Here is a 23,905-nt window from a genome sequence, read left to right on the forward strand (position 1 = left end):
ACAGTCCGCCAGGTTAGGTGCAAGGGGCGATTGGTTAAGTCAAGTGAAAGGTGATTAATAACGAATTGACCAGCCGGACCGTTTTTTTAAGTCTGGCGGGCGTCCGCCTGCATCCCTATTCGCAAGAACGTCATACCCTTCTGTGCTGGCAGCCGATAATGTGTGGCGCCGTTCCTATGGGCGCCACATAGAGTGGCACCCTTCGGAAGAACGCTAGGTTAGATGTGTGAAATAGATTGGCCCGAGGGTCATTTGGTGTTTTTTTTTCTTCTCACCCAGCGTTATTTTTTGTGTAAATTGCCTGCTGCTTCGTCTACATCCAAATCCGTCGCCTCCACCCGCCATGCCGCCGCCGCCGGTGCTGCCGGACGTGCTCCTCGATGAGATCCTCCTTCGCCTTCCCCCGGATGACCCCGGGTGCCTCTTCCGCGCCTCCCTCGTCTGCAAACCCTGGCGCAGCCGCCTCACCAGCTCCGCCTTCTCCCTCCTCTACCGCCAGTTCCACGGGACGCCACCCTTGCTCGGCTTCTTCGAGAACGACGAAATGGTATTCTTCTGGTTCACTGCATTGTCCCGCACATCCCCCTTCCCCTCGGCCCATCCTAGCCACTGCGATCTCGTCGTGCTCGACTCCCGCCACGGCCTCGTCCTCCTAAGTAAGCTTGGCTCCAGCGGCGAACCCCTCAGCCTCCTCGTATGGGATCCCGTCGGTGGTTGCAATTGGGATTTTCCCTATCCCGAGTTCGCAGAGTGGGCATCTGTCCTAGATAGCGCGGCCGTGCTCTGCGCCGCCGACGGCTGCAATCATGTCGATTGCCATGGCGGCCCATTCAAGGTGGTGTATGTAGGCACCAATGAGGATGATGGCATTGCCCGTGCCTGCGTCTACTCTTCAGATGTTTGTGCTTGGAGCCCACTCACCTCTTGTGAGCACCCTGAATTTCCACTTGAAGTCGTTGGCACTGCGCCCAAAGCCCTTGTGGGAAATGCACTCTACTTCTCATGTGAACCCTCCACGATAATACTACAATACAATTTAACCACCCAGGAATTAGCTACGGTTACCCGGCCACAGATGTACGATTGGCTGCATGATAAGTATATTCTTATAGCAATGGAGGATGGCGTGTTGGGATGCGCCAGTTTGCAGAAGTCCAGGCTCGACTTATGGTCAGGGGAGGCTAGTAACGATGGATCCCTAACATGGGCGTTGCGCAGAGTCGTCGAAATTGAGAGCGAGCTACTCTCTTATTCGACGACCGTCATTAACTTCGCGGATGCAGCTGGTGTATTTTTTGCAAGCTCTCAGTGTGGTGTCTTCACCATCGAGCTTAAGTCAGGCAGAGTCAAGAAGGTATCAGGCAACAGAGACCATGTCATTCCGTACACAAGTTTCTACACCCCAGGTACTTGCTTGTTTTTTATCCTCTAACTTGTGTACAATCTTGGTTATGTTTTTCTTGCTTGAATTTGTGAGTCTCATAGTACTAGTGAGTACTTTTTTTTTGATACCAATATGATAGTAAAAGTCATGGTACATAAAATCAGTTTGCAAAGATTATTTCAACCTCATATGTAATATTTTCAGATAAAACTGGGGGCATAACGCCACTATCAACCTTGACTTCCTTGGAGGAGAATGTTCAGCCGACCCGAGATGGACAGAATGATTTGATGTTGTGGCACACAAGTGGGGATGAGAGCGAGGAGGACGAATGGGAACAAGAGCAAGATAATAGTGCACAGGAGTTATTCAACAAGGGGTCCATGGCCATCGAGAAGGGGCAATTTGTCGATGCAAAGGACCACTTCTGCAAAGTCCTTGAGACCAGGTTAGAGTTTCTCCCTTCCACATGCTGCTCCTACTCCAAATTGATTACTGATACAACTTCTTGTTAGACCGGCGGGTACATCTATATGCTGATTTTCTTGTATGTGCGATTGTACTTCCGTAATCTTTGAGGTGGACCTAATTGGCTTTGGGAGGTTCTGATTGTAACTTTGGCGGTAACATTTGGGTGTTGAGGCTTCTTATGTTATGTTTCACCAGTTGCGATGAGCACCAAATCTGTATTTACAATAAGGATTGGTGTTTTACCTGTTTGAGAAATATTTTAGTACATAGCATTTAGGACCAATTCTAGAGCTTCTTTGATTAAAAAGAATTTTCATAGGAATTTTGTAGGATTAGAATCCTTAGATTTTGTTTTCATTTGTTAGCTGCTTCGTTCATAGGCTTGAATACTATAGGAGTTTTTCCTAAAGATTGATTTGCACTACATTTTGCAGGAAATTTTGCATCTGCTCCATCCTCTTTGAAAGAATCATTTGTTTTTTCCGTGATACAATCAAACAAACATAAATCATATATAATTTGATTAGGCGTGACATTGCAACAACAACAATATCAAAGCCTTTTGTCCCAAGCAAGTTGGGTTAGATTAGATATGTAACCGACCAAAAACATATGTAAACCGGAAAGAGAAAGAGAGAAAAGAGCAAGCACAACATGAGTAAACTTAGATTCCAGCACATGGATTGATGCTTTTCATGTAGTCCTATCAATAGTCAAATATCTAGGTACATTCCAATTCCTGAAGTCCCTTTGTACTGCCACCTCCCGTGTCAATTTCGGTCGCCCTCTGCCCCTCCCAAGTATTTCCCCTACTCTTTAGAATCCCACTATTAGTTGGTTCTTCTGGAGGCCTCGCTGGATATGCCCAAACCACCTTAATTAGTGTTGGACTAGCTTCTCTTCAAACCACCTTAGTAGGCACAACTGTGCGACACTCATTTGTTCGATGTGTTGTCTTTTAATGGGTCAACATTCCACTTCATATAGCATCACAAGTTTCATTGTTCTCATATAGAACTTATCTTTTAGCTTTTGTGGGACCTTCTTGTCACATAGGATTCCAGATGCGTGTCGTCACTTTATCCACATCCTTATCCTCCTTATTTCCTTCGCTATACCCAAAGCCCCCATGTACCCTCTCAAGCCCCATGTTAGTTGTACCCACATGGCCACTGAGATCTCCTCCTATGAGGAGCTTCTCGGTTAACGGAACACTACTAACCTTGTCCTCCTAGAATTTGCCTCTTAGCGTATGTCGAGCCCAACTTGTGAGGCATAAACACAAGTAACGTTAGGGAAAAACTCACCCAAAACTAGCTTGATTAGGATGATCGTATCCGCTTGTCTGTGGACATCCACTACTCCATTCTTAAGGCTCTTATCTATTAGGACGCCTATGCCATTCCTAGTTTCCTACTACCAGCTGAGTGAGAATACCAAAGCTTGAAACCCGTATTCTCGACTTCTCTCACCTTTTGGCCTGCCCATCTAGTTTCCTGGACATAAAGAATATTTACATGCCTCCTAATCACAATATCCACTAACTCCCGTAACTCCCTTGTCAAGGATCCTACATTTCAACTGCCCACCCAAAACCTATTTTCCTCGGCTAGCTTTCTTACCCTCGCATCCGTCGAGTGAGATGCAAAGACCCTTTACCCACTTATCGCTACATCCAGGCGATGATGTAGCACGCCACTAAGGCTGTGGCGGCCCAGCCCTAGCTCACACCACATCTGGGTTCCGATATGACATGTCGCTAAGAGGGTTATGCCCCAACAAATTTTTACTGGGTTGCATATCCATATAAATGACTGTTTTTATGTTGGCTCAACAAGCCTATCACAACCCTCCTCCTTTATCAGGCTTGGGATCGGCTATTCCTGAAAGGCATATGTGGAGTTTGGGCGTGACATTAAATCCCACGATTTAATATTCCTACATTTTAGAATCATGCGAATCAAATGGCTCTTATTCTTACCGCAGTTGTACTTTGTACTATTTTTTTTAACTCTGTGAATGGGAACAGAAATTTGTAAACTAAGTCAAACGTTGGACCAACCGTGGTAAGAACAAATAGTCCAAAGCGGAACTTAAACACAAATTTTTTATCACAATAGCTTTAAAATTGCACTTCTTAATATCTATATTCTAGGCGGTTGTTACAAAAAGAAGATAATGAATAATCATAGTTCCAATGGAATAAATAATTGCGGCGTAGTTATTGTGATTTATGTCAGGTTCTGTTACTTTTTTTACGAGCTTTGTAGGGTTGGGGGAGCTCCCCACATTCCATTATATAAAAATGACCAAGTATTTACAACCTACTATGTACAAAGGATGATAAAACTAGGAGAAAAATGGAAGACTTTATACAAGATTGTCAATCCATGATAAAGAGTGCCATTTTGTCTTTGCAGTTACATTGTTATTCATGACCTTATGTTATACTCTTAACAATCATGCATTGATAAATTCAAACCTTTTGTTGTCATCTAGGGTGTTACTTTATGGGAGACTTTCTCCAAAGTGTCTTAGCACATAGTTTAAATATGGATGTGCTTTGCTATACGCTCAACCCCTGAGTGCACCAAAACAAGACTTGTTGAAGGATATAACCAACAAACATGATACTAAAAAAGGTATGGTATTACCCTGTGCTCTATTAAGTTACATAAACTACATGATCATTATTATCTTCATATTGTAGTTAATAACTACGATTTATGATCTTGTCTCTTTATATGTTCTGTCCATACAAGAGGAGGCGTCCTCAGCTTACCTGGGTTTGATTCCTGGGCTCACCAGATACCTCCCCCTCTTAAGTACAAGCTAGAGCTCCTAATGGGGAAAATAGATTATTTTGGAGACAACAGACTTGATTGTTACTCGCTCATACAAAAGTCTGTTTGTTCGCTATATTTTGGATTTTTTAGCAGATGGATTCTGGTACCATATGTCCCCTATTAGCCTTCTCAGCTGTATGTTCATCGCTGCCATGCTTACTTGTACACTTGGAATTGCAATGCCTGATTAAACTGATATTAATCTATGTAGCTTTGGCTTCATTCGGTTCTTCTGCAATTACCAATCTATCCAGTGTACTTTGCAAGTATAGCTTTTAGAATATAAGTGCTTCTCGTTTGTGCGAATATATGTTACAAATATTATGCAGTAACGCGAATAATTGTGGTCTTACTCTTACATTGTCATCATAATTCTTACTAATTTTATTTTAAATGCACCAATTTACTGATGAATGATAAAACATCCATGACCAGTGTATCCTATATTGAGTTTGATCATGTACACATTTATGATTTATGTGCATCTAACTGTATCCTGATAATTATTACTACTCCATACTTTTATTTCTATGAATCGTCAAATGCAAGAATAATTGGTTGTCATGTTCCATGTGCACTTCTTTCTGTCACGGTTAGACCAATATATCCATTTATTAAATAAAAACTCAAATGGTAATCATGAATACTCCTTGTGCACTAATTTCAGATTTGGATCTGGCTTGGAAAATGTTGCTTATTGCGAAGGCTATACTTGTGAATACTCCTTGCTGCCCTCTGGAGAAACTTGAAATTTTTTCTACTCTTGCTGAAGTCTCTATGGAAAGAGGTCAGTTCCGTTATCTTCTTTATCCTTGCAGTTAATTGGTGAATGAATGATCTTGATACTCATGGCCCAACATTTTAATTGCAGAAGACATTGACTACTCACTCAGTGTGTGGTTTAAAGCTTTAGCTATCTTGGAGCATTTGGTTGAGCCTGATGATATTCAAATCATCTTATTGTATCCTCTTTGTGGTAACAATAGTATCATCTGCCATATTATAGTATTAGGAAGCATCATATTTGCAACCAAAGTGCTACACTGGCTGCACCTTGTAGGCGTGTACCTTTTGGTGTTTAAGGGTACATTTTAGGCAGCTGGCTTGAAAATTAGGTGGCTAAAGGTGTTCCCTTCATTGCATTATACATGCATGCTTTTATTAATTTGAGCCTAGAGGAATCTTGGGCGGCATCTTCGCTTGCATAAATGCAACGCTACTGTATGCTTGCGGGTGAAGTTTTATTATCAGAGAAAAACCATCTAGATAATGCCAAGTATATTGTATATTTTGGTCATTCTTCCTTTTTTTTAATTTTTTCCTTAGTTCAGTCTAGAAACCTCCGCATATTTTGGGCTTTTGAGTCATCATCCAAGATTAAAGATGCGATCCCATACTGTGAAAAGGCTACTGCATTGTGCAAGTCGCGTATACAGAACCTGAAAAAGGCCAAGGAAGCTTTGTTCGCTGATAAAGGTGCTAATGCATCTGCTGCAGAAGTTGGCTTAGTAAAATCCTGTCCAGATAAGCGGATAAAGTATCTTACTCCCTCATTGACTATTCTAGGGAAGCAGGTACATAAGTTAGATCTCATTCCTGCTACCTACTTAATTTTCCCATGAAACTGAGTACAGTAGTACTGCATGAAAACTTGTAAATGAACAATGGCATCTTTGATTTATTTTGGTTCAGCTTGAACACCTGGAACAAGCAGTGTCAATCTGGATCTCAAAGGCAAGTGATCAGCAGAAAAGTTGGCGCTGATGCCCCGAGAGTTATATCTTCCACTTCTTCACAAATTGCTGGACCAAGGAATGCAAAGTTTATAACAGAAAGTGGAAGTGCTGGTTGTCCTTGAGCTGACAATGGCGCTGCAGGCAGAGGCATTAAGTGAGCTAGTGCCAAAGAGATCTCTGCTGAACCTTGTCCCAATATCTCGCAGAAGGTTCTTCATCCGTAAAAGGTTAAAGCATAAGCAGCAGCTATGATGTTCATCTCACATGTCGTTCACAAGCTACATCAACGCCAGTCATCCCGGTGGAAAACTTGGTTCTTTCTGGAAAAGATTTCAGTGATAGGTGCATCTCGCCATCCTTCCTAAATAAGATCGCAGAAGCAGATCTCCCCATTTTATAGGTCGATCGCAAGGGTGGAGGTGCATTGTGGTGAAACGGTCTCATTCTGGATGGGTAACTGGTCAACCTGTTAGAGTGACATGCTCTGCGTTCGCACAGCCTACGCCCCCAATTCGTTAATTGCCAAAGTTTTGAGAGATGGACTCAAAAGCCCAAAATATGTGGCCATATCTCAAAACAGCCTACGCCCTGTCTCTCATGTGTCACTGATGCTGAAGTGGCCGAGGTGCAAGGAGATCATTGGCAGGGTTGACATGGATCAGGAGGAGGTCACCCCGCATATAAAGTCATTTCCCTACATGGTGTCAGTGATCAATCGGCTGAGTCCGTGTGTTGCTCGCGTCTGTCAACGTAACTGAAGAACTTTGAGCTCCTTATGGCTAATGGTAAGCCTGCTCTCCATCACCGGACTGTGAGAGGTGCTCTGCTGCTGAAACTCCACTTGTTCACGGACTGTCCTTTTGTTGGTTGGATCCGGCTGACAGCCGCCTTCCCTCTCGATAAAGCTGTGAGATTGTTTCTTGCTGTTAAACTGCCAGAAAAAGTCTCTTCTGAGGCTTGGTCTGATGTCCTTATTACGCTCATTTGGCACATATGGAAAGCAAGTAACGCGGTGATCTTCCAAGCACACCAGCTGACAACGGCTGAGATCTTCAGTAGATGTGCTGATGTTACTATCTTGCAGAACCAACTCACCTTCCAGACCGATGAAAAAAAGATTTCATCCCACATCATATGAATAGGATGGTGAGGATTCCACTTGGAAGTATGCTACACGCCTAGCCCCTGCTAGTAACTTCATGGAAATCTGTTTGCTGAATATTTGGTCCTGTTTTGCTTAATGCGAAAGTGCAGCATGCCCGTTATGTCCAACATTCGAAATATTTTTTTGATAGAATATCTACACTTTATTGATGAAGCAACAATCAGTACAAAGTACTTCTCGGATAGAATCTGGGATGACAGCAAGAGAGATTACATAAATTTGGCTCACTACTCCGAACTAAGGTATGTGCCACAACATTCATATGACAACCGTAATGCTTGAATGAACAAGTGGTGAACTCCACAGCAAAGCTTTTTGATATCACTTACCACCGCTCCCACTTCAAAACGATCCCTGTCCTCGGAAAGAATATGCTGAATCATCGATAAGCAATCTGAGACCAAAACGATGTTTAAGATCTATGGCGGGCGCTGATGGTATCAAGAGACCATTCCAAATAATTTATCCCCCTCTCAATCTTTGATGATTAGTCCATACAAGCTTGTTTGCGAGTTTCCTTGCAGTTGGAAGTGACCGCTGTCTGTAGTCCTCTCTTGTTGTGTCCGCAGCTGAGTAAGGCTATCTTGGCATTTTAATCGTTATTATTGTGCTACTTTAGTCTGTAGCGTGCAATGAATACTTCTATATTTTGCATGCTTCGCTGTGCAAGTTGAGGCACGAAGGGAGGTGATGAAAAAGGGTAGAGCCAGTGAGCCAGGTGTGGCTGTGAGGTGTGGACTAGTGTCACACCAGCACGCAGAAAAACAAAATCGATTGTGTATATGTTGATTTTTGTGCTGCACAGTGCCTATGGCTATATGATCATATGCTTGTTTGAAATTATACGTGCAAGGTGTACTTTGAACACATTTTGCTTTTGGAGTTGTACATGTACGTGGACGTGTTGGCGCGGCGTGGGTTGATATTGATGTTCTCAAAACTTAACACTAATGTTGTTTTGAAATATGTGTCCACGGGCAGAAGCGAAGATTATATATCATAATATATTCAGATTCGTTCATGCCATGCTCGTGGGCTGGTATGTCCACGGGCAGAAGCGAAGATTATATGTCATAATGTATTCAGATTCGTTACACAATCCATGGGATCACTTATCCTAAATAAGATACAATAGAGGGTACATTGCATCTAGTCTATGGCAGGACTACGCTGATGATATTTTTTTGAGAAATAAATACGATAGAGGGAAGATTTCATTTAGAGGGTATATTTTTCATAGTCATAGTCAGAAGTAGATTATAAAGTACAGTGATGGTGCAAGAGTTTTCTTGTTGATTCATTCATTGTGCGTCAGTGATTGACATCGGTTTCATTTGTCAATAGCACCAGTGAAACACCAAAGTGTGCAGCCCGCGTAGAGCTGGTGTTGGCAATCTGGGGCGTGTTATGAAGATATCTCCAGCCTTACCCATCATGCTGCAGTCTGTGGTCGCCCCTTTGTAGTACCCAGCATCTGTGATCGGCTGGCTACGCCTTGTTCAGGTACTTGCTGTCTTCTCTCCACCCCACACGCTTTCCCTGAAAAAATCAACTTTCCGTGAGATTTTGTTTCAGAAACTGGCAGTAGCACTGCCGTTGTTATAGTAGCAAAGGCCACTCTTCTCCGAGAAACGGCCAGGACAACTGCCATTTTTTCAGCAGAGTTGTATGTTTACATTCCAGTGAAGAACGAAACAAAGTATGCAGTATCTTCAAAAGGAATTTAATGTCTTGGTAATCGGGTTACGTTTGATAAATAAAAAGATAAGTTTTAGTTTGCCATCTCACCAGATATGGTTAGGCGATGAGCTAGTGAAATCGATTTTAGTCTTTTTGTTGATGTTTGTTCCCAGCTAATCAGTTAGCTTCTTGAGAGTGATCTTGAAACCTTAGACCATCTCCACTTCGTCTAGCTTTGCATCACCATCGTCAAATAATGCATACCTGATCATTGTAAATGGTGGAGATTTTGATCAGTTCAGGTATGTGTTGATTTAACCGCAACATCATACATATGAATATATATAAGTACTATATTAAACCTTAATAGCTTCGTTTTTTCTCAGATTTTTGGTTAATTTTGCTGCCCTTTCCGTTGGTTGACACGTGTTTTTTTGCATCCATTTGGTTTCGTGTGCACATATGGGATCGCTTTGCTTTTTCTTTTGGGTTTACCCTGTCCGTTTCCCTATTTCTTTCCTTCCTTTCGTGTGTGTCTAATGTTTTCTCATGTCTGTACTCTTGATGCCGTTCTGCATCCTCTCCCTTTGACCGGACCCACATGTTCCTGCCGCTGTTCCTCTTCGTCTTTTTTTCTTCTTCTTTTCGACCGCTCGATTAGTCCTCTTCTTCTCCCCTTGGATCTTTCTGTGATGGTCCGTCCACCGTATGGTCCGCTGTTTTGGCCTACTCATTCTACTTCTGCTTCTCTTCCTGCTTACGGAGAGCCTGCTCATTCTGCCTCTACTTCTGCTCATGGAGGGGCTGTCCGTGGGGGCGCCTGCTGTTCTTGGCCGCGGTGGTCGGGCGGCTGGTCGCGGCAGTTTTGCTCCTCGGTTGCCACCGCGTGCAGGCCGCCGTGGTGCGCCCCGCTGCCCGCCGCGTTCGTCATCGCGGCGCGTCCGATCTGCGTGCGGCTGTTGGGGTGGCGTTGACGCCGTCGGCGTGAAGGCAGGCCGGCAAGAAGGGCGAGGGGAGCGTCCTCTCTTTCCATCAGCAGGCCGCACCACCATGGCAGGCTGCGACCTCGGGAGGCAGCTAGGGTGGCGGCGACGCGAGGCGGAATGGCAAGCAGGGGGAGGGGAGGGCAGATACAGCCGCCTCGAACGGCAACCAACCACCAGCAGGCAGGTGCGGCGCCTGGCCGCGTCCTCCTCAACATCCCCTTTTTCCTCCGGCCTCGCTTCCTCTCTCTGTCAATGAGCGTGGTAATTGGGGCAGGGGAGGGTGCCGATCTTCGTTGGCGCGTCATCGGCTACATGTTTACCTTTGGCCGTCGGTGCGTCCTTACCAGATTCGGGCGGTAGAAGGAGCGGCGGGGTCCGGCTGACGAGAACGGCAGCACGCAGGCTGACCACCGGCATCAAGTCCTGACGAGGACAAAAAGCAAGTCAGTTCTCACTCCGTCGTCTTCGACACGATACTAATTCGCCCCCTCCACCCCCAGGAACAGGTCATGGGGTTCGTCGATGCCCCCCGCCGCGCGACAACGGCAAGAATGTCCATCTCGGCCTCGCGGTGGGGGACGGCGGCAAGAACCTGCAGACAGGAGGGTGGAGGCCGGCGGAGTGGACAGCGCCCGCTGGGTGGTCTGCATCCTGTGGCGGCGCTGTTCGCGTTCGGACTTCTGCTGTTCGTGGGAGTTGCGTATGGTCCAGGCTGCCGTCCGGCTGCTCGACCTTGGGTTGGGCGCGATGCACGGCGGGATCGCATCTCGATCCCGGCCCTGGCTTAATTCACCCGCTGCGCTTCATACGTGAGTATGCCTGCTTGCCCTGTGTAGATCCATTTCCCTGTGTAGATCCGTTGAACGTTGATCCTAATTTTCTAGGTTTTTCTTTTCTTTTGCCTTTTGGCCTTCCAATGTTACTAGATGCAATTTTATTAGTACTCCAGGCACGCTGTCCAGAGAGTACTTTAATCTCAAGTTGGTTTCCTGCTGACATTTATAATTTAATACGAATTGAGGATGCAAAGTTGGCCGTTGCAAATCAACGTCGTTCACCTTAATTAGAACAATAGTTATGTCTAGCTATGGTACTGCAACAAGTGAATATTCTCTGAGAATTGTTAGTCCTAGCGAGTGAAGCAAATCCAACTGTTTAGCTAAATGGGCACGAAACTGAAGATGTGTTGTGTTGGGGTGAATTAGAAGCTAAAACTTACTAAGAAAGTTTCCGACTGATCATGAATCTCATGATAATGCATCCTTCATTGCTCATCCTTGGATTTTTGATAAGATCCTACATCTAGAGATAGTTGCTCGATTGTGCGGCTGCGGTTTGCTCTAATTGCGGTGAAGGTTTGTCCTTCATTATTTTTCATCCATTTCCACATCCTGTTTTTTGTTCTAATTGATAGAGTTATAGGTCTTCAGTAGCAAGGATCTGACTTCTCTCATATATGAGCGAGATTACTCCTGAATTAGTCACCATTTTTTTAGAATTTAACTCAGTGGTGTACGGGTGTTATGGAGAATGTCCCGAGAAAACGAAGGCATAGCTGATCATTCACATGGGGCATTACAACATTATTACAGCGTGTTCTTTTTTCTTGCAAGTAATGGATATTAGAGTGCCACCCTTGATCTATTTACTACTTAACACTGATTTAACACTTCCATAGATCCTCGCGTTGAGACTGTAGAACTTGCCTGATGCTTAGTACCACCTCACTGAAGAACGCAAGATGTAGCAGGGTTGGTACCTATATAATAGAGCAAGTGGTGTACGGGTGTTGTGCAGAATGTCCCGAGAAAACGAAGGCATAGCTAATCATTCACATGGGGCATTACAACATTATTACAGTGCGTTCTTTTTTCTTGCAAGTAATGGATATTAGAGTGCCACCCTTGAGCTATTTACTACCTAACACTGATTTAACACTTCCATAGCTCCTCGCGCTGAGACTGTAGAACTTGCCTGATGCTTAGTACCACCTCACTGAAGAATGCAAGAGGTAGCAGGGTTGGTGCCTATATAATAGAGCAAGTGCGCTGTGTGTAGACACTAGACACTACCGATGAGACTCCGACTCCCGGACATGGACGAATGCTATTTGGTCCGCATAGAAAACAGCGTTTTTCTACAGAAGAAATTAATTGGTACAGTTTTGTAATGAACTGATGGGAACCCGACATGGTTGAAAGAACATGTCCATTACCCCATGTGTGGTTTTGGTAATTGATGATATTCCCTATGGACTAACGGTTGTATTGAGAATCTATCTTAGGTCGTGTCCATAGCCATGTGTTGGTTTCAAGGTTGCAAGATGGAGAAGATCGAGTACGATGAAGACGGTGTCGAAGAGAGACGAAGACCGTGTTGAAGATGAAGATCGAAGAAGACGGTGTCGTGTATGCTGGAGGAAGATGGTGGCATGTACAATGATGAAGAGGATGAAGACGAAGCTTGCCGACTCGAGAGGAACGCGCAAGGTTAAGGTTTGTGCTCGATAGGATAGTAGGTCGCATCATCGGAGAGAGCTCAAACCTTGCATGCATTGCATCGTGTTTCTTGGTTGTTCTTGGTTCTTATCCATGAGATGAGTTAGAGCTTGTGTTCACTTTCATGACAACCTCTAGCTCATCGGAAACGGATTCCGGATGCATCGCATGTTGCATGTGTGAGGGTGATGATTTTCCCGATATACCATATTGAGAGGTTACACCTCTATGACCATGAGAAAATCATCACTCACTCTTTTCCATATTTTCACTTTTTGTAGTGATACCTCTCGTCGTCCTCTTTTCGTCAAAATTGGTTTCATGTCATTCCGAGTTTCCTAGCTCGAGTTATGGATTTTACATTGCACTAAAAAAGTCCCACAGAACAAGTTACGGTACCTTCGAAGTACCTTGAGCGGTAGTACCGCTTGAGAGCGGTAGTACCGCTTGAGAGCGGTAGTACCGCCCCGGTACCGCTTAAGTACCGTAACATAAGTTACGGCACTACCGCCTCGGTACCGCTTCGGTACCGCTTGGGATCCAGTAACCCCTGGAGGCCATTGCGGTATCTCAAGCGGTAGTACCGCAATGTGTCCACGTGGATATGTTCTGTGGGGATTTCGAATCCGAGCGCTAGTACCGCTTACCAAAGCGGTAGTATCGCTTGGGGCGAATCTGGCCGTTTTCTGCCTCCAACAGCTATATTTTGGGCCCCCCTATTTATACCTCTCTTCCACCTCCGACCCAAACACTTCTTCCCCTCCATTCTCTCTCCTCCATTGTTGACCTTGAAGTGATTCTTCCTCCTCTTGATCCCCCCTCTATTTCTTGCATATTTTTGGGGGAAAGGAGAGAGGAGATCTAGATCTAGAGCTTCACCAATTGAATCCCTCTCCAAGTAAGGGGATCTTGCTAGATCTAGGTCTTGGAGCTATTTGGTGTTTCTCCACATTTTTGTTCTTCCTCCCTTATTCCCCCAATAGCTTTTGTAGCTTTGTTGGAATTTGGGAGAGAAGAACTTGGGCATCTTAGTGGTGTTCTTAGCCATTGCATTAGGTGCGTCGATTTGGGTTCTCTCCGGGGTTTCGATCTCGTAGAGGGCATGCTGACCTTAGTGGTGTTGTTGCCTTAGTGGCCTTGTTGCCTTAGTGGTGTTCTTGTAGCCTTTGTGGCCTTGTAGCCTTTTGTGGCCTTGTAGTGTGGCGTGGTAGCCTTTGTGGCGTTGTTGCCTTTGTGGAGTGTGTTAGCCTTTGTGGTTTTGGAGCCGGTTGTGGCGCGTTGGTATCTTGGTGGCTTTGTTGCCGGTGTGGCGTGTTGTAGCCTCTTGTGGCCTTGTACTTGAGAGCCTCCGTGTTGTCGAGTTGCCTCAAGCTTGATACTTGGGGTTTTGCCCAAGCTTGTACGGGTTCGATGACCACCCTCAAGGGTCCCTTAGTGGATCGAGGCTTTCCTCCTTGGAGGAAAGGCTCGAGGAGAATACGGTGGCCCTAGTGGCTCATTGGAGTGCCTCGTGCCTCCACACCGCTCCAACGGAGACGTAGCACCCTTGGGTGTGAACTTCGGGATACATCGTCGTCTCCTCGTACACCGGTTACTTCTCAACCCAAGCTCCTTTACCTATGCGCTTTACATTGTGATATCTATCATGCTTGATGCTATACCTATCTTGTTATCACCTTGTTGCTCATCATGCTAGCATAGGTTGTTGGTGCTATTAGGCAAACCCCTTGTTGATATGCTTTGAGCTAAAGTAGTAAACACATGTGTAGTTTTATTCCGCCTAGTTTAGCTCTCAAGTAGAAGTTTTATACACCGCCTATTCACCCCCCTCTAGGCGACGTCCTAGTACATTCAATTGTCAGGTCACCCGATGGGTGTGGGCATGGGGTCTACCACAAGTCCCATGGGTCGGGTCATGGGTGGGGAGTCAACCTGATAGGGAGATCGGGCATGGGTCTGGTTATTCCCGACCAGACCAAACCCGACCCAATTGCCAGTCTTAGGTACAAGCAATATACTCATCCCGTGAGCATTTTATGTATAGCATATTCACAGAATATGAGCACTTGATCCTTTAGAATGACAGTGGTTGCAAGATAGTATATAGTACTCCTCTGTCTCACGAAACATGTTGGGAAGTTGTCTAAATTCGAATGTATCTAGACACTAAATAGTATTTAGATATATCTAATTTTGACCATTTGTTGAATTTGTGCCACGATTTTGATCATACATCTTGGATGTTTTTTCCTGTACAAACTGTGCTGATGTCTCTTTCAGGAGCTATTTCAATATATGATATCATATATTTATTGTGTGTCTACTTAGTCTCGAAAGAAGCTGCTAGATAAGGCCTGAAGTTTGTCGATGATGTTCATTTCTGCGATGATTTATTGGGTGTCTGCTTATCTTTTTTGACTAAATTTGTGTACTATTTTTCGGTAAGTATTGATGATTTATTTGTGTTGAATATAATCTCTTTTTGTTCAATCTGAACCAATGAATGGAAAACTTGAAACACATCTTCCTTTATTTTCAACAAGAATTTTAGAGAGGACAGTGGTAATTGATTTTAATGGCTAAGAAATTGTTGTATGCCAGTATTCATTATAAGTTACTTAGATAATATTTACATGTTATGTACTTTATGTTTTCTGTACCCCACATGAGTTGATTGGTTGGTTTCTACGACCTGATCTATGTGTTCTTAGGTTATAGTCTGATTTGTTCCATAGGTTGTCAAAGAAACTCCCATGGCCGTCAACTCTGGCACTTGAACAACGTGCTATTTTACTGATTATGGACCACATAGAACTGTAATTACAGAGTCCATGAGTTGAATGTTTGAGAGCGAGAAGTAAGTGCAGTCACATCGACAGACTATGTGCTATGTATGGCTCTGCATGCACCAATAAATTGTATTGAATTATTCTACTGCTCCAGTTGGTCTTGATTTGCTAAGAAAAAAATATACAAACACTTGGCGAGGGTTCTTATATTTTATTTATGTTGCTCGAGTATTGAGAAGCTACTTGACATTGTCATTATTTTTTTCTGGTAGAAGAAATAATTGTGCCAAAGCTATAATAGGAACATAACAACTTCAGCATGGTATTGGATATGGTTTGAATTATGCTTATTCACCTCATTCAAAATCATAAACACCCACCAAACTGACGACACTCTTTGCAACAATCGGATAAATAAAATGTATTTACCATCAAAAACGCTACCAATTAGCCAATATATGGCGCGGCGGCCTAGTTCTATGAAGAAGCAAACGAAATATACTTAGATGACCTTCATCCGCATATCAGCCTTCTGATTCACCGTTCCTCTACATATATACTGGAATGCTTCTTAGTGTTTTTATACCTTATGATCTGGTACTCCACACGGATTGTTGTTGCTTGATTAATTCCAGTATCAGCCGTCACCGTTCCTCTACATCTATACTGGAATGCTTTTATACCTTACGATTTGGTACTCCACCCGGTAGATTATCAGATTGTTGTTGCTTGATTCCAGTATCAGCGGTGGCCAGAATGTGTATAAATCAGCTGAGAGAAAGTGTTATGCATGCCTCTTATGTTCTGTGAAATTCAATATTCAGATATTCAATTTTATTTATTTATTGTAAACACACGTCTTGAGACCTTCAGGAATGGAGGATTCACTCAACCATTCACACCAGGGAGACCCAGTTGTTCCTGATGATTGAGTCACCGAGGAAGAGCAGCCTCTTGTTTCTGAGTTTTGAAGTTATTTGCATATATCCGGTCATTAATAGTGACAGTTTTGAAATTGAACTCTTTGAGGGTAACTATTTGCTTGCTCTCTAGCTAAATTCAAAGAATGAATATAGAAATAAGTACCGCAGAGACAACCAACTGCTAGTCATATTAGAACACTTAATAATAATATGATTTCTCTGCTACACAATTAGAAAGCAAAGACACAAAGAAACCGATGGAAAGTGAAAGATCATGGGTTGTCAGAATTTTCCATCCTATTCTTATTTTATGACAGCTAGCCTTATGGAATTGCGTGGAGAACTAAGTAGGACAAAATGGGTACACTAGCATCTCCTTTGTCGTCGTTTAGAAAGATATACTCCCCTGTCCCAAATTAGATGTTAGGAATTTCTCTAGATTCGTATCTAATGTAGGTTATCTATCGATGCACAACTAGGTTTCATTTACGGGTGTCTCTACAACATGTGGAGCATCACGATTTATTTATGGAGGCGCCTACATGATTGGAGTATACGATGAGAGAACTTTTTGTCTAAGATGGATGGGCGCGTATTCTCATAGGCGCCTTAGAGCATCTCTAACCGCGTTCCCCAAAGGTTTTTAGGACGCACTAGATATTTTTTCGTTCCCAGCTGCGCTCCCTAAAGGCTCCTTCCGTCCAGCGCGGCTCAACACGGTGTCCGGTGCCCCGAGCCCGTCTCCGGTTCACAGGGGACGCTCCGGGCATGCCAGCGAGAAGCGAGGCGGGCTCCCACGTGTCGGTGACCACATCTAGAATGGTTGGTTCCCTCCTTTTATTATCTAGCCAATGATATATATCCAAAATGGGTGACTTTTGTCGAAACAATCACAGCTCCATGAGGTCAGAAGAATTACCACTTTGCTTCGCGATAGGAGGCTTGCATGAATGATGTCGAGCAGACATTTGGTGTGCTTCAAGCTCAATTTGCTATTGTTCGGTACCCTGCTCTAAACTGGTCTCACGACCAAATGTAGGAGGTGATGCAGGCTTATGTGATTATGCATAACATGATCATCGAGTGTTGTGGGTATACTTTATGGGTATATCAACGGCATGGCCTAGATCCGGCAAGCCCGGGTGGCCCATAGCTGGTGGTGAGGCATGTGGCCCATCGGACGGCCCAGTTGCTGTAGATCATGAAGGATGAAGTCCAGCTCAGGAACAGGAAGCCGGATCTCAACCGACCTACGAAGGAGGCCGGATCTGTGACAGCCCATGAAGTATCCGGATCCAGCACGTATTTGGAGGAAGGCGGATCCTTGACGTACACGGCAAGACATTGTACCGTAGTTAGGCAACTTGTATTCCGGCTAGGACTCTCCATGTAAACCCTAGATCCGTGCGCCTATATAAGAGGGATCCCGGGAGCCCTAGGGGGACAACCACAACTCATTGTAACAACGCGAAAGCGCCCAGATAATTCCAGACAAGCAGCAGTAGGCCCTGTCATCGTGCAGGTGTTCCGAAGCTGGGTAAATCGCGTACCACCGTCCCGAGAGCACTCCGCCCTATGGCCCCTACTTCTTCTCCCCCTCGTGAGGATCCCTCCTCCGGGGTACCGTCGATTAGACAACGACAGTTGGCGCCCACCGTGGGGCCTGTGGCGTCTGGAGGCCGGAACCGGGAGGGTTCCGCCATGGGAAGCTACGACGACACCATCGCTGTGGGGCGCGTCCTCTACGCCGGAAATCTGCCGATCGTCCCTCCGGATGAGTGTTGGATTCCAGCTAGGACAAACCCCGTCAAGCTCTCCATCGTCCCAGTTGGCGGCATACACATCTTCATCGGGGAAACCGTCGATTCCGACGGAAACCCACTGGTAAGTAACGCAGACACGACCGCCGCAGAGCTGGACGCTGTCGCGAAGATCCGATCTGAGATGCAGGAGCTTCCCAAGGAAGATTCCGCCTCGGATCTGGAATTTTCAAAGCCCACCCAATCCGCCCCTGAGCAGGAAACAACGGTGGAAGACCAATGCAGATCCGCCTGGGTCTCCCAGGTGCTAGAAAAGCAGAGGTGCCACTTCGTACACTTCTTGGCCCATACCGTCGGAACCGCCCCTCAAGAAGACGGAGCTGGTCCTGAGCAGGTAGAGGCACCGGAAAACGACGCGGATCCGGATCAGGCTGAGCCTGTCGGAGAAAGCGAAACTCCGGTTGAAGAGTCGATTTTGGGCAATCTGAGCCCAATTTCCGGAGATACCCCCTCCATGGATACTGATGAGTTTAACCGCAAGCTAGGGGAGTACGGTTTCGGTGATCAGCCTGAAGTCGACTCCGCCCAGCCTAAGCAGGTTCTCGCAACCGTAGCAGCGCTGGGGCAACCTGGATCAGAAGAGGCAACCAACCAATCTGACCCTCAGCCATCCCGCCAAGGATCTCCAATGTCACGGGAGCGACCCCGCAGGGATTCTTCCTCGGAGGAACTCCTGTCACCTGAAGAGATGGTTGCACGAGCAGTTCTTAACAAACCTATAACCTCGGGCGACGCCGCAGATCCGGAGGCTCTAGAGGCCACTAGAAAGGAAATGCTGGCCACAGCCAAGAAGCTCGCCGATACCGCAGCCGCATTAAGGGACGAAAGGGCAGAAGCTGAAGGTTTGATGGACCAATTCGACAGACAGGATCGCGAAATTGCGGCCACACTCAAGCATGTCAAGAGCATGGCGCAAGAGTGGGAAGTAAAGATGACTTACGCGCAGGCGGAGGCTGATCGAATCGTTAGAGAAGCAATTCCGCCTCGCAGAATCAACTTCGCCACGCCCGCAGAGCAGCAGCCGCTAGAAACCCCAAAGGACAACATGCTAAAAGCTGCGGAGCTGTTGAAGAAGAAAGACGAAGAGGTTGACATCAACTACCTCCGCAAACTTGTCGCTTCAGCAATGCAGCAGCAAAGCAAGGCGGATACTTCGCGCAGGTTAGAATCCAATCCGGATAACTGTGTATCTACCGCGCAGAAGGACGCTCGCGCCGATCGGCATCCCAATGATGAATCACACACCGGATCCTCGGAGCGCAGAAGAAAAACCAGGGAACACCCAAATCCGATCCCCGTTCCGTCAAAGACGCCTTCGTCAGATCCAAGAAAGGGAAAGGATGCAATGTACTCTGGACGAGACAAATATCGCAACCCCTCTCCTCCACCTAATGGTTACCCGCGACCCCCTCGCCGCCGTAGTCCAGCCGGAAACACCAGGCCCCCAGGGCATGGTGGGATTGTTATCCGCGACAACGTGCTGCCAAGAAACAGAAACAGGGAGCGCTCGCCGGAACCTCGCCGGAACCAGAACAACGATCGTGAGCCCGAGCCCAGGAGGAGTCGGAATGAGGAGCGAGACCCAGAGCCTCGCCGGAGCCGGAACGACCAGGGCAGCCAGCGCCATGGCGAAGGTAGCCACAGAAGCCGGAGCCAGCACCGGGAAGGCCGAGGAGAATCGGACGGCGGAAGCAAGAAATCGGACCGACCACCTCGCAGGTCTCCCTCACCACCACCTAGCGGTGGCGGCGGAGGTGGAGGTGGAGGCGACGGCCGGAGATCTCGCTCTCGCTCACAATCTCCTCGCCACGGCCCGCGCGACGCGCGGGAACGCCTTAACGAATACAGAACCGACTACATTGGCCCGAAGTGCTTTGGCAGGATGATTCGAGAGGAACCAAAGCCAAGGATGAACCTCAAGCTACCCGGAAACCTGAAGCATTATGATGGCACCGAAAGGCCGGATACCTGGATTGAGGATTACTATAATGCAGTAACCTTTGCCGGAGGAACCCCTAACATCGCCTGCCGCATGCTCCAGTTGTACCTTGTAGGTCCAGCCCGGATCTGGCTCAGCGACCTCGATAAGAACTCCATCTTTTGCTGGTTCGACCTGAAGACCGCTTTCGAGAAACATTTCAGAGGCACCTACAAAAGACCTGCCACGGCAAGCGACCTGCAAGCCTGCATCCAGAAGAAGGGAGAAACCTCAAGACACTACCTCACACGATGGTTGGCATGCAGGAACGAGTGCGAAAACGTCGACCACACCACCGCCATGTACGCCTTCATTGGTGGACTGCAGAGGGGAGGATTGCTGAGGCATACGCTCACTCGTTTGGCTAACTCAAACAAGCTGACTTTGGATGAGATGATCTCCATTGCCAGTGATCATACTGCCGCCGACGATGACGCAGGCGGTGATCTCGCAGCTACAGCAATCCCCCTACATCAACAAAAGAAGAACCGTGATAACGGCAACAGCAGCAGCCATAAGCGCAAGAACCCTGATGACCAGAAGAGTGGTGGATCCAAGATGGTCGCCATGGCGTTTCAACGCGGAGGCTCAGGAGGCGGAAGAGGACGCGGCCGTGGAGGCGGAGCCGGCAGGGGTCAGCAGCATGCCACTGAGGTCACAGCTGGCGGATCCCGCGCCTCGCAAACCTACGAGGAGTACAGAGACATGCCCTGCCTGGCCCACCTGGATCCGGTTACAGGGAAGTCAACTCACACCAACCGCAACTGCAAGTGGGTCAATGATCTAAAGAATGACCCGGAGGCAGGATACAAGCGAGCCCGGAAGCACCGCCCACGCGGCAAGGGAGGCAAGGGCAAGAACAAGGACAAAGAGGAAGATAGTTCCGAGGCGATGGATGAGGATGATAACTCGCCGGATCCCAAGGTAGGATCCGCAGGTAAATCCAACCCATTCGAGAAAAAGAGCGTGGGGGCTTACCACACTTTCGTCGGAACCCCAACAGTCCGCGCTGCCAAGTCAGCTACCCGGATCCTGAACGCCACAGTTCCGGCTGTGCCGCAGTATGTCAGGTGGTCGGAAATCCCATGCACATTTGATAGGGAGGATCACCCTGCCATTGTGCCAAAAGAATGCTACGCCTTGGTTGTAAGTCCCCGCATAGACGGGTATGACTTCTCCAAGTGCCTCATGGATGGTGGAGCCAGCTTGAACATCATGTACCTGGAGACTCTAGAGCGGATGAACCTCACCAAGGAACAGCTCAAACACAGCAACACTGAGTTTCATGGCGTGGTTCCGGGTAAGAAGGCGAATTCCCTCGGCAGCATCACGCTTCCCGTGGCTTTTGGCGATGTTCACAATTTCCGCGAAGAGAAGATCACGTTTGAAGTTGTGCCCTTCAAGAGCTCCTACCACGTCATCTTCGGCAGGCCCACCTACCACAAGTTCCACGCAAGAGCGTGCTACATCTACAACAAGCTCAAGATTCCGGGTCCTAAAGGTATGATTACCGTATCCGGAGACTACAAAAAGGCTCATGAGTGCGAGTTAGACTAAGCCGCCTTCGCAGAGTCTGTGATATCTGGAGAGGAGCTGCAAGGCTACAGAGCCGCGGTGGATCCGACTGAGATGCAGACCACCAAGAAGCAGATCTCCGAACAGAAGACCTCCTTCAAGGCCGTGATAGAAACCAAGAAGCACGACCTCATCAAAGGCGACCCTTCCAAGCAGGTTTCAGTCGGAGCCAACATGGACCCCAAATAGGAAGACGCGCTCGTCGAGTTCCTCCGCGCTAACATGGATATCTTCGCATGGCAACCTTCTGACATGTCTGGAGTACCTAGGGAACTCGCCGAGCACTACCTCAACATAAATCCGGGGGCTAAACCGGTGAAGCAAGCTATGCGACGCTTTGGAGATAAGAAGCGCCGCGCCATAGGAATGGAACTAGCTAAGTTACTAGAGGCAGGTTTTGTAATAGAAGTTATCCACACCGATTGGGTCGCAAATCCCGTCCTTGTACCCAAAAAGAACACTGAAATACTAAGAATGTGCATCGATTACTCCGGCTTGAACAAGCATTGCCCGAAGGATCCGTTCCCCTTGCCGCGCATTGACCAAGTCATTGATTCGACGGCGGGGGCGGAACTTCTGTGTTTTCTTGATGCGTATTCCGGGTATCATCAGATCCGGATGAAGGAGTCCGACCAAAAGGCGACTTCATTCATTACCCCGTTTGGTACTTACTACTATGTTACTATGCCTTTTGGCTTGAAAAACGCAGGTGCCACCTACCAACGTACGATGCAGCGGTGCCTGAAGGACCAAATCGGCCGGAACGTGCACGCTTACATCGACGACATCGCGGTCATGACCCGGAAAGGATCCGACCTGATCAGCGACCTCACAGAAACCTTCGACAACCTCCGCAGGTACAAGATGATGTTGAATCCGCTGAAGTGCGTCTTTGGCGTGCCAGCCGGAAAACTCCTTGGCTTCATAGTCTCTCATAGAGGCATTGAGGTTAACCCGGAAAAAATCAAGGAAATCCTGTGTATCAAACGGCCAACTTGTCTTAAAGATGTGCAACGACTAACTGGTTGCGTCGCAGCAATCAGTAGGTTTGTTAGCCGTCTTGGCGAGAAGGCGCTACCTTTGTACAAGCTGCTGAAGAAAACAGACAAATTCGTCTGGGACGACGCAGCCGACGCAGCTCTTCGGGGGTTGAAGGAAATACTCACCTCCCCACCTATCTTGGCAGCCCCAGCAGAGTCAGAGCCAATGCTCCTTTATCTGGCAGCTACCAACAAAGTCATCAGCCTCGTCATCGTGGTGTAGCGAAAGGAAGAAGGTCATGAATATGACGTCCAAAGACCTGTCTATTACATTAGCGAGGTACTGACGGAGTCAAAGCAAAGATACCCTCACTTTCAGAAGCTAGCTTATGGAGTGTTCCTAGGCAGCCGGAAGCTGAGACATTACTTCCAAGAGCACCAAGTAACAGTTGTGAGCAAGGCTCCGCTGTCAACAATTCTCAACAACGCTGACGCAACAGGACGTACGGCTAAATGGGGCATCGAATTATCCGCCTTCGACATCGCTTACAAGCCTAGGACTGCGGTTAAATCCCAAGTCTTAGCAGATTTCGTCGCAGATTGGACAGAAGCTCCAGATGCAAGTCTGGAGCCGGAACCAGAAACATGGGTCATGCACTTCGATGGATCCAAGCAGCATCAAGGCTCAGGAGCCGGAGTCACCCTGAAGTCCCCTACCGGAGAAGAACTGCAGTATGTTCTGCAGATCCACTTCGAAGCTACAAACAACATGGCGGAATACGAGGCTCTACTACACGGTCCGCGCATCGCTAAGGAAATCGGGATCAAGCACATTATATGCTGTGGAGATTCCGACCTGGTGGCACAACAAGTAGCCGGAACCTGGAACGCCAGAAATTCCGTCATGGCGGCCTACAGAGACGAAGTTGACGAGATCGCCAAGTGCTTCCTCGGATACGAAGTCAAGTACGTCAGGAGAGACGATAACACAGCGGCAGACATGCTATCCAAGCTCGGATCCGGCAGGAAGCAAATTCCGCCTGGTATTTTCCTGGAGCACCTACGGATACCCTC

General features: G+C 46.9%; 1 protein-coding gene across 2 annotated transcripts; it reads left to right on the forward strand.

Annotated features, from left to right (window-relative positions):
• The first annotated feature begins 308 nt into the window (after positions 1-308).
• Positions 309-9,376, forward strand: LOC127320817 (uncharacterized). 2 transcript variants are annotated; one of them, XM_051349897.1, is made up of 9 exons: positions 309-1,406; positions 1,589-1,832; positions 4,355-4,497; positions 5,369-5,488; positions 5,573-5,663; positions 6,038-6,275; positions 6,394-7,844; positions 8,947-9,105; positions 9,178-9,376. In XM_051349897.1, exons 1-3 carry the CDS (start codon positions 344-346, stop codon positions 4,398-4,400), a joined length of 1,353 nt encoding a protein of 450 aa, XP_051205857.1. In that variant the 5' UTR covers positions 309-343; the 3' UTR covers positions 4,401-4,497; positions 5,369-5,488; positions 5,573-5,663; positions 6,038-6,275; positions 6,394-7,844; positions 8,947-9,105; positions 9,178-9,376. The 2 variants fall into 2 exon arrangements, with proteins under 2 accessions (XP_051205857.1, XP_051205856.1); XM_051349896.1 differs by having other exon boundaries at positions 6,394-9,105.
• Positions 9,377-23,905: the final 14,529 nt, after the last annotated feature.

Source organism: Lolium perenne, chromosome 2, assembly GCF_019359855.2.
Source record: "Lolium perenne isolate Kyuss_39 chromosome 2, Kyuss_2.0, whole genome shotgun sequence".
In the NCBI taxonomy this organism is placed as follows: Eukaryota; Viridiplantae; Streptophyta; class Magnoliopsida; order Poales; family Poaceae; genus Lolium; species Lolium perenne.